Source organism: Nilaparvata lugens, chromosome 5 (genome assembly GCF_014356525.2).
Source record: "Nilaparvata lugens isolate BPH chromosome 5, ASM1435652v1, whole genome shotgun sequence".
In the NCBI taxonomy this organism is placed as follows: domain Eukaryota; kingdom Metazoa; phylum Arthropoda; class Insecta; order Hemiptera; family Delphacidae; genus Nilaparvata; species Nilaparvata lugens.
The window spans coordinates 56187248-56199454 of NC_052508.1; the positions used below are offsets into that span (position 1 = coordinate 56187248).

At 29.0% G+C, this 12207-nt stretch overlaps 1 protein-coding gene across 1 annotated transcript; it reads right to left on the bottom strand.

The window, feature by feature from the left end:
* Positions 1-7025: 7025 nt before the first annotated feature.
* LOC111063495 (coiled-coil domain-containing protein 103) lies at positions 7026-12207 on the bottom strand. Its single transcript, XM_039428823.1, has 2 exons — positions 11668-12207; positions 7026-8039 (listed from the first exon to the last, which is right to left on the bottom strand). Exon 2 carries the CDS (start codon positions 7877-7879, stop codon positions 7160-7162), a length of 720 nt encoding a protein of 239 aa, XP_039284757.1. The 5' UTR covers positions 7880-8039; positions 11668-12207; the 3' UTR covers positions 7026-7159.

Consider the following 12207-nt stretch of genomic DNA (forward strand, 5'->3'; position numbering starts at 1 on the left):
ATCACATTTCATTACTAGAAATTGCTGCTGAGCGTGACTACGAAAAATCTATGCCTGGTTTCCAAATTAATACTGGATGAGCATTCTATTCTCCTGATTTACGTGAGATTACTACGCAAATGAAATTAGAACGCAATTAGTATGACAAACGCAACTCAGGTGATATATTACATTTTCAAGCATGCAAACACTATTTGTAGACATCCAACGGCTTTCAGAGCTGCTATATCCGACGCTTCATTACAATTCCTATGAGGCCACCATTATCAATTGAAATATCGAATCAATAATATTTCATTATTATTGGAAATTTTTCATGGAATATCGTAACTGTGAATAATTCTATGTAGAAAAGATTGCTGTTGAAAAATGTTCAATAGAAGCAGATTTTCTGCTTTTTTCAGTAATTGTGATTGAACGGAAATCCAATTCATTCTCCAATATATAGTGAGGGCGTGATGGGAATTCATGTTGGCCCAAGAGCTTGCAAAAACCTCAGAAAAATATGTTACTTTCTTGGCCATATTTTTCAAATTATCATAGTAGTAGTTGCTGATCATTGTTCGATTCGTTCCGGTTACAAAAACTTGCTCGATTTAATAATGAGTCTCATACTCATTTATACGGTACTGAAGAGAATTCAGTGAACAAGATTCAGTTTCCAATTTTATATTGTCAAAATGAATAAGTGAGGTGGACACAAGTCTGGGTGCGATAATGCTATTATATGAGATGAAATTTGATCTATGCCAAGCCCTCTTTTATCTGATGAATCTACTGCTGAAATCTATCCAAAGCTGAATTTCAACCTAAAACCTCACTATACTGGAGGATTAGAGCTCATTGTAAAGGTTGACTGACTTCAACTCAGAATTCTCTAGCACCAGGAATCGAGATCAGTCGTAAGCTAGAGAAATATTCCCCTCACTTATGCTTTTATAGCATATCATGAAACTTCAATTTAACTTTTGATTATCGAGTCTCTGCACGAGTATCCATCTCAAACTGTTTATCACCGCTGGAAATTTCCAGAATGAAGTCCTCAGCCTGTCTTAAATTTCCACCAGTAAGAACACAGCTTTTACGTACGTCATAATAATATAATACCGGTACCACATATGGAATGAGTTTATAAGTCATATCATATTATGTCGTATGACGTATGAAATATACAACGAGTAGTCTAGAGTTGATTAATATCATCCATCATTCCAGTTGTGAAATTTTGGGTTTAATATTCCATGTTGAGTTAACTCTTGAATTTGTTGTTTATGGAATTTTGGATATTTGCAATTTTAATATCTTCTATTATGTGAAATAAAATCTTCGATATAAAGCCAGTCCACATTTGTAATTCAGTGTACTTGGGAGGAGAATAGCATAAGGATACCTAATTTTTTCTCTCCATATAATAATTTTGATGATGTACTTATTGTATAAATCAACTAGCTTACCCCGGCGAACTTCGTACCGACAAAAAGTCAATGTATCTCATGTCACACTTGACTTTATTTGATGAATCATGAAATTTATCTTACAATCGATATTTTCATTTACATCTCAATACGGACTTCCTATATGCTTAAAACTATCGTTTTAATACCAGTAAACAATTTTATCACATAGTGACGTGTTTATTACAGCTGGAAAGTTTAGATGCTAAATCATATTATCACAACATGATCTTGAATCATGATGATCTTCTCGTTTTACGTTAGTCGCTCGAAATTTCGACAATTTCGAAAACATAGGTCTGTAAAATGGATTATAATTATTATTAGCCGCCCTATTAAAATTTCTGGTCAAAAACCATCCCCAATATTCACACAACATATTCACAAAGTTTCATGCCGTTCTGTCAAGTAGTTTTCGAGTCTATAGGGAACAAACAAACTAACACACAAACAGTCATTCATTTTTATATAATTATATAAAGAAGAAGAAGATAAAGAATAAAACAAAATAAAACTTGTAGCACCCTTTATTTATTAAAAAACTTAAAATAGTTGAACAACTAGTTTCGGTTCTAAAATCATCTTCAGATTCTAAAATAAATAAATAAAATTCAATAACTGTTTACTAACTGATATAAAACTGACATATGTTTAAATTCATATGACTAATTATTTATGGTAAAAGTTATTAAATTTAAATTTAAATTTATATTTTAAAATTTTAATTTTATTTATTCATTTTTAATTTTATCAAAAATAGGATTATTTAAGTCAAATTGGATTATATTTATTAAATTATTCCTATTCAATTTTGCAGTTTTATAGATATAAAATTCTTCTTTTACATTCAATTTATTACTTTCACTACCAATGCTTAATATTTTCATATTAGAATTTATATTGATATAATTATGATTATTCTCAATCAAATGTTCAGCAAACGCTGATTTTTGAGTAGTATTTTTTGAATTTAAAGCCTGAATATGTTCATTGAACCTTTTTTGAAAACATCTAAGTGTTTGACCAATGTAAAATTTTTCACAATTACTACATTCCAGTTTATAAACGCCTGATTTTTTAAATTGTTCTTGTTGTATTTTTTATTAGAAATCTTCTTTATTAAATTAAAAGCATTATTTGTTGTTTTGTATCCTAAATAAAATTGTTTTGCAAATGTCTTCCTAATTGCCTTATTGAGAATAGTGTTGTATGGAACACAAATATATTCCTTATTTTCTGAATTTTTATCATTTTGTGGATTAATTTGTTTATATTTTTGCTTATATATCATCTTATCAATAAATTTGGTATCATATCCATTTGTTACTGCAAAATGTTTTATAATTTTCACTTCTTTTTCATAATTTTCTTTTGACATAGGAATATTTATCAATCTATAAATCATTGATCTGAATGCTGCTGTTTTTTGCTGCCATGGATGGTTAGAGTCTTTTGGAATAAGAGTATTTGTATGCGTGGGTTTCCTGAAGATATTAAAATTATGTTTCTCATTTCTCTTACTTATTTTCAAGTCTAAAAAATGTATTTTCTCTTTTTGAACTTCCATAGTAAATTTTATAGAAGGTGAAATTGAGTTTAAATATTTTTCTAAATCTTCATGTGTTTCATCGTTATTATTATTGTATAAGCATATTATATCATCAACATATCTATACCAATAAATGATATTTTCTCTCAAAGGATTATTATCATTCATAATTTTAGACTTTTCCAAATTGTTCATATATATGTTAGAAAGGTATCCTGATAATAGTGATCCCATAGCTAAACCTTCCTTTTGCTTATAAATTTTGTCATTGAAAGTGAAATAATTTTGATCTATGCATGTTTTTGCTAATGCTATTAAATCATCTATTTCATTACTGTTCACATCATTTTCAATCAAGTTTTGCTTTAAAATGTTAATAGTTTCATTAATTGGGATAGAAGTATACATGTTGACTACATCAAATGATAGAAAAATTGCGTGACTTGGAATAGTTATTCCTTGATTTTTTGAACTAGTTGGTAAGAATTGTTACATTATAATTTTCATTTATTATTATTTTTTGAGGAAGTACTTTATTCAGATATTTACAAGCTTTATAAGTTGGAGCATTTCTATAGTTTACCACAGGTCTTATAGGTATACCTACTTTGTGAATTTTAGGTTGACCTCTGAAAATTGGTGAGGCAGGATTAATCATTTTCATTTTAAACTGATCTATTTTAGAAATAGTTCCACATTTTGATATAATATTATTTATATTTTTGCAGTATTCTTTAGTTGGGTCTTTTCCTAAAGTTTGAAATTTATTTTCTCTAATAAATTGTTCTACTTTATCATTATAATCTATTTCTTTAATGATAACTGTAGTGTTTCCTTTATCTGCTTTTGTTATCATAGCTTTTCCATTAATTAATTTTTTTGAAATTGAATTAATAATTTTCATATCTTCTTTTGCTTTCACTAAAATTTCTTTTTTCTTAAGATTGTTATCTTTTCCGAGTTCCTGCGCAAAATTGTTCCTCAAAGTACCTTGGATCTCTCTCTTCTTGAATCTAATTGAGGTTTCAATATCAAAAAGTTGTTCTTCAATTACATTCGTTTTATTATCCAAATTGACGTTATATTTTGAAGCTTTTGAAAGTAATTCATTCTCTTTCTTATTAAACTCAATATCTGTTAAATTCTTCATTTTTTCAAATGATTCATACTCATCAATTTTATAATATTGATTTGAGTCAATATTTTTCTTTTGTTCAAAGGTTAGCATTTCTATTTTTTCAAATGTATGAATTTCTTCTTTTCAATGTATGGAGTAATCCAAGATTTAATTTGTAATTCAAATTCTTCGATCGATTCCTCATGGAATAGTTCATTTATTTGTGTATGTATTATCTTTTCTTCTACTTTAAGCTTTCTAAGTTTTGAGTATAAATAATTTATCTCTTCCTTAAGCCAAATACGTTTTGCTGTATTTATTGTTTTCAAAGCAGCTATAGATTTAGATTTAGTTGTTATTTGAATATATTTAGGAATAATTCTCTTCTTTAAACATACCTTATTGAATGATATGTCTTCTTTTACCTTAGCCATCTTCAATAAAAGATATTTCCACTTTTTAATGTAATAGGGTTGATTAGCCATTTTATAAAACACTTATTGAAATGGGCTGCTTTTAAATTAATAAAACAAAATAAAACTTGTAGCACCCTTTATTTATTAAAATACTTAAAATAGTTGAACAACTAGTTTCGGTTCTAAAACCATCTTCAGGTTCTAAAATAAATAAATAAAATTCAATAACTGTTTACTAACTGATATAAAACTGACATATGTTTAAATTCATATGACTAATTATTTATGGTAAAAGTTATTAAATTTAAATTTAAATTTATATTTTAAAATTTTAATTTTATTTATACATTTTTAATTTTATCAAAAATAGGATTATTTAAGTCAAATTGGATTATATTTATTAAATTATTCCTATTCAATTTTGCAGTTTTATAGATATAAAAAAACAAAATGATAAAAATTCAGAAAATAAGGAATATATTTGTGTTCCATACAACACTATTCTCAATAAGGCAATTAGGAAGACATTTGCAAAACAATTTTATTTAGGATACAAAACAACAAATAATGCTTTTAATTTAATAAAGAAGATTTCTAATAAAAAAATACAACAAGAACAATTTAAAAAATCAGGCGTTTATAAACTGGAATGTAGTAATTGTGAAAAATTTTACATTGGTCAAACACGTAGATGTTTTCAAAAAAGGTTCAATGAACATATTCAGGCTTTAAATTCAAAAAATACTACTCAAAAATCAGCGTTTGCTGAACATTTGATTGAGAATAATCATAATTATATCAATATAAATTCTAATATGAAAATATTAAGCATTGGTAGTGAAAGTAATAAATTGAATGTAAAAGAAGAATTTTATATCTATAAAACTGCAAAATTGAATAGGAATAATTTAATAAATATAATCCAATTTGACTTAAATAATCCTATTTTTGATAAAATTAAAAATGAATAAATAAAATTAAAATTTTAAAATATAAATTTAATTTAAATTTAATAACTTTTACCATAAATAATTAGTCATATGAATTTAAACATATGTCAGTTTTATATCAGTTAGTAAACAGTTATTGAATTTTATTTATTTATTTTAGAACCTGAAGATGGTTTTAGAACCGAAACTAGTTGTTCAACTATTTTAAGTTTTTTAATAAATAAAGGTTGCTACAAGTTTTATTTTGTTTTATTAATTTAAAAGCAGCCCATTTCAATATGTGTTTTAGAAGATAAAGAATATGTAATACCGGTGACTAACTTATAAAGGCTGGGCCACATCTGTTATACAATGTTCCGATCCAACTCATATTCTGATATCTCTGTTTGGTGGACGGGTTATTGTGGGATGGATGATGGACATGTATAGCATATACCATTCTAGGCCTTTGTCACCTGTAATTGGATCGTAGTGGAATCAGAACACTGCATGATTAGTGTGGCCCTGGCTTTGGATCTTCATCAGTTGAGCTGAACTCTACTAGACTTTCTGCAGTCCAATAACAGTTCAGCATTCAACTAAAATTACTAATTCATTCATGCGAGATTCATTTCATGGTTATACCAAAATAATAGTACATTATTATTGTAGATTCCTTGAATTCACCATTCAGTTTTTTGTCAATTTCGATCGGGGACCAGATATTGAGCAATATTTATGATCGGCTGCAGCAACATAACTGATCCCGGTTAGGACAACTCAAAATATTCATTAGTACCTCTCCCTGTATTTTTCATCAGAGAAAATTTTTTACACCCTTGCAGTGATTATCATTACAAGAAATCAATTGAAGTCATCAAAACTGGATATCAATGAGTATATTGGACGATTTGTGACAAAATCAGGAAATTGAAGAAGTTTTGGGCAATAGTCTGTTTTTTCTTTTCCGACTATTGTATTGTTCGCTCTATCTAATAAATGAATAAATGAATAAATAAATAAATAAATAAATAAATAAATAAATAAATAAATAATAAATAAATAAATAAATAAAAAATAAATAAATAAATAAATAAATAAATAAATATAAATAAATAAATAAATAAATAATAAATAATAATAAATAAATAAATAAATAAATATAAATAAATAAATAAATAAATAAATAAATAAATAAATAAATAAATAATAAATAAATAAATAAATAAATAATATAAATAAATAAATAAATAAATAATAAATAAATAAATAATAATAAATAAATAATAAATAATAATAAATAAATAATAAATAAAATAAATGAATAAATAAATAAATAAATAAATAAATAAATAAATAATAAATAAATAAATAAATAAATAAATAAATAAATAATTCCATTCAGTTAGCTTAACACTCCAAAGAAATGAGAAAATACTTATTATGATGAGAAGCAAGTAGTTTCTCTCATAAACAGTAGAAAAGGACAAACAATCCAATGTTTGATCGGAGTTTTGATTTGGTAGAAACTTCAAATGATGAATGACTGAGAACCATCAATTAGAAGCGATATACATTTTATTACATGAGAAGTGAAAATAAAGTTGCAAGCGAAGTAATTTTATTCCATGAGATATAAAGAAACTTGGTATGAATAATAGGTAAAGTTCCTCTGCACTTAACAGGTATCTAAATCAAACTTTGTACTTTTCTCTCAACAATTTAATTTCACATTCAGTAATACCAAGTTGTACTAGATCTTGCTGACAAACTTGCGTGGAAGCTAGCAGTTTGTCAAACAGTTTTCCGTATTCTTTCTTTTCAATACTGCTCAGAAATTGCAGACCCAGTTCAAACCTTTGAACTTTTGTGAAGTGTTTCAAGATTGAATACACAGTTTTTATAGATTCAGGATTATCATCGAATTCAATCAAAGCTCTAACTATGCTGCTCATAAGATCAACTGGTATTTCTAAACTAAAAATACGAGGTATCTCTCCATCAACTGAGATATTCCGTAGCATGACAAACCTTTCTTGATCCGTGGAGCACTTTTTGAAATTCTTGAGGAAACTTTCTTTGGTCATGGTGAGGTTTTCAATATTCGCAGTTGAGTTTGATGATTCATCTGCAATGTAATTTGAAGTACCTGACGAACCAGACACCAAGTTCCAAATACATCCTTTGTGGGAAGTTGATAGATTTTTCAAGTCCTTACATTCCAAAGGCTGCAAATGCGCTGCTTTGACAATGTCTCTGAACTCATCATACGTGATTGTACCCTGATCAACTGCCCGAAATTTTGCATCATTCTCCAACCAATAACGCTTGTCGTCATCTATTGCTTTCTGAAGCTCCTCTTGTAATCCCTTCAGGTCGATTGATGCTCTCTGGGAAGTATTTTCTTGAGTCATTTTGAAGAGAAAATCAATTTCCAAGTGATTTGATCGTGTCTTTGAGGTTAGCTTTATTGAGAAAGTCACTTAATTGATCAGAAACTTTTGTATATTATTTGCGGATGTTTTGATTCAGAACATGTGAGCAGAAATGCGATGAATCTTCCCTCATTGCCAGCTGAAAACAAAAACGTTGATCAAGGTCTATGAAAAGGCGCTTATAGTGGACACTAAGCAAAATAGTAAAGTTCAGCAACAATAATTAACTCTGAACAAAACTTCTATCTCAGTGACAGTGTAAACATTACTGAGAATAAAATGTGTAGTTCATACAAGTACCAATTGGTGTTTTATCTTGATGACTGTCAATATGAATTTTATACATCACTAAAACTGCCGCAACAGTCGTATTGAAATGTGTAAAATTATGAAATTATGCAGCAAATTGAAGAGAATTTAATGCTCAATCACCTTATTATCAGCACGCATTACTTCTAATCTGTCGTTGGAATGTTATAAGGTCAAAAATATGAGAAAATTGGAGGCAAAATAGTTCTTCTTTTGAGATTCACACCTTCAAGAACGTATATCACAAAAACTATAAGTGATAAGGGAAATCTTCACCGATTAAATTTGTAGGAGATTTTGTAAGTTTGTATTCTTTATAGGCTAATAATGTCCGTTAGACGTATAGTTTTCAATATAATATGAAATGGTTAAGAATGGTTAGTAAAGTAAATTTGGAAATTTTCAAACTATATTTAGCTCATATAAAATACGCTATATTTTCAAAAATCATTTGAAATAATCCATATTGCTTATTAAATTTGCATTCTTATCTTTGAATACACTTCTCAGCGTAATAACATCACATCTATTTAGAAGTAGCTGAATAAGCAGTCTATGCCTTCGAAACCAAGGAGCTGTCTGATTGGTCAATGGGAATATTGGTCGCCATTTCACCTCCACAGCTCACTAGCAATAGGAAGCAAGCTGCACTGCTCGTTGGGGCGTTGCTGTTAGAATAGCCACTCTCATATATTTTGGTGTCTTGAGTTACTTCTGTCTGTATCTACTAGAATTATTTTTCTCTAAAGTGAACAACCAAGAATATTATTATAAAGAAAAACTAAAATAATTACTGATCTGCATCAAAGGGCACTCTAGAAAATTTCTACTGTACAATTTTTCTGACACTACTTCATCACTGTTTCTAAAAGCTCTGAAAAATAAATCGCTGTTACAGTATTGCAGTTCATTATTTTTCGACCCATGAATATAGTGTTATTTAATTTTGTATCAGTAGACGTTTACCTAGTGAGTATGTGGTGGGATAGCAGAGGATAATTGAATTAAACAAACAAGAGAATAATTATTCTCATGAACATAGAATGCTCAGTTTGGACATGGAGCAATCCAATTCCCTGGGTAACTCTGTCACCCATCTCGTATTTTAAAAGCATTTTATAACGTGATTCACGCTAGAGTAGGCCTATTATGTAAAAAAAACAAGAAGCAATTAAAAGTTTAAAAGGCGTTGAAAAAATCAAGATATGAACATTAGTTTCTCTTTCATAACTTTTCTCAATAGTATGTTGAGTATCCTGAGGTACGTACCGACTCATGCACCTTCAACACGCGTATTAGACTTTTCATCAGCTGATGCTATTCACATTGTATCACTATTTATACAGAAGCAATAAATACATATATTGGTAGCATATAATCAGCTGATGCTATAATCAAAGTATACTGAAACACTTATTGACATGGGCTGCTTTTAAATTAATAGAACAAAATAAATCTTATAGCATTCTTTATTCTTTAAAAAACATTAAAACAGTTGAACAACTAGTTTCGGTTTACACCATCTTCAGGTTCTAAAATAAAATAAAATTCAATAACTGTTTACAAATTGATATAAAAAGAACATATGTTCAAATTCATATGACTAATTATTTTTGGTAAAAGTTATTAGCCTAGATTTAAATTTATATTTATTTTTTTAAATTCAAAATATTATTTATTTACTTTTAATTTCATCAAAAATAGGATTATTCAAGTTAAATTGGATTAATTGAATAGGAATAATTTAATAAATATAATCCAATTTGACTTAAATAATCCTATTTTGTAAAGTAAAAGTAAATATAAGTAGAAAAAATTTGTAGATAAAATTAAGAGTAAATAAATAATATTTAAAATTAAAAAAAATATATATAAATCTAAGTTTAATAACTTTTACCAAAAATAATTAGTCATATGAATTTAAACATATATATGTTCGTTCTATATCAATTTGTAAACAGTTATTGAATTTTATTTTATTTTAGAACCTGAAGATGGTGTAAACCGAAACTAGTTGTTCAACTATTTCAATGTTTTTTAAAGAATAAAGGGTGCTATGAGATTTATTTTGTTTTATCAAAGTATATTGTATAAATCATGCTGAAATCAAAGTGTATTTGTACAAAGGCAGTAAGGCCGATATTAGACTATAGTGAGGTCCATTATAACATTGTTATAATGGCAGTGTACGATTGGCAATATCTCTTTTGAACACTGCTGATTGAATAGCTGCATATCCACACAAACACACTGTTGCTGTCCTTTTCTATCATACAACAAAACATAATATAGCGCTATCTCTCTCTAGCTTTGCAATGTTGTCAGTTTGCCAGAATATTTTATTTTTACTCTTGACAGTGACTGCACAAAAGTAAACAAACAATTCTCAGCCACCATTTTTTTCTTCATTCTATCAAAATACTTTAGTACACAAGTTGTATAATTGATTTAAAATGTAACAAAATTAATTTTGATTGAAAGTTGAAACAATTAAATTATTTTCAGACATTACCGTATGAGAATCACAAATTAAAATACCTGAAATGACATTTTAAAAGTTGATAACTTACCATCCTAGACTTCATCCATGCTTAAGTTATAGGTTAGACCTACTTGTACTAATTGAAAGGTTATTTCAGAATTATTTCCATTGAAATTACTTATTTTAGATAGGATTTCTATTTTTAAAAGAAATTGGAATAGAATACCTACCAAATAACTTAATTTCTGTTGTTTTGATATTCAGATTGGTGTATCACAGTGTATCAAAAAAGCAAATTTTTTTATCAAATTATGAGAAAATATTTAATCTTGATTAATTTAAAATTAAAATGATTATTTTATCAAAGAAATGATAATTATTATTAGATTAAATTTAACTTAATGGGATGAATTGAGTAACAGCTGTGTACACTCAGTAGCAAAATGGAAAGACTTGGCAACGTTTTTCTCCTATCTTTCTTCACTGCCATTATAACGTGGACCTCACTATAGGTAGCCAGGCAACCGTCACCAGTTCATGTTTTGAGATTTGTCTCTATGATGATATAATTATGATGATTATGATCTTGAATAATTTATGTTATTTTCAAGACAAATTTCAAAACAGCTGGTGACGGTGGCCTGGCTACCTAGTCTAAAGGTGCGTACAGATACACGCGCCGCGAACATGAACAATTCACTGTTAATCAGCTGATTATATCTGTATTTTTACAGAAACGGTAAGGTACAGATATAAACAGCTTGGCATCAGCTGATTAAAAGTGAATTGCTCATGTACGCACCTTTATACTGGCCTAAGATACATTATTATATAATTAAGCATGGCATCAGCTGATGGGAAGTGGAATACACGTGTTCGTAGCGCATCTCTGCATACTTTCCACGTTTGTACAACATCTCAACAAACTTCGTTCCTAGCTAGAGCCTGCTCTATTGATAAGCTCTTGCGTACATACCTGTCAGTGATGTGTGATTATTTTGACGGCCGGGTCCTTGAACTTGTGTTTGGCAGCCGGTAAAAACTATTTGCTGTAGAAGGGTGGGGGGTGGAAGTGGTTAAGCGGGGTCGAATGGCATGTTTGAACAGGTCTGGCGGACGACGAGAGATTAATTCAAACAACACGGGTGCAGAGTGAGTACAGTAGGTAGGTGATAGCGGGGTAACAAGGGGGCAGACGTGACAGAGTGTACCACCAATCGATAGGCGAGGCTGGTGAAATTCTGCTGCCCCTGACGTGCCACCCCTAACCACCTCACAAAACACCCCCCAACCTCACACTCACACTGTACTGTCTTTTTCTCACCCGGAGACACACTGGAATAGGATGATAAAGTGTGTGAGTTAGTATGTGTGCGCAGGTAGTTTGCCCTGCCTGTGCCGCTGTTAGTGTAGTTTGGCATAAACGAGCGTATCATGTTACGTCGATGCTATCTGACCGTTCTCTCACACACTCACTCACTCACTCTCTCTCTCTCATACACACTCTATGTGCTCC

What these genes read in the sequence shown, in the direction of transcription:
- LOC111063495 (XM_039428823.1), bottom strand. Translation starts at nt 7,879, where the DNA reads ATGACTCAAGAAAATACTTCCCAGAGAGCATCAATCGACCTGAAGGGA.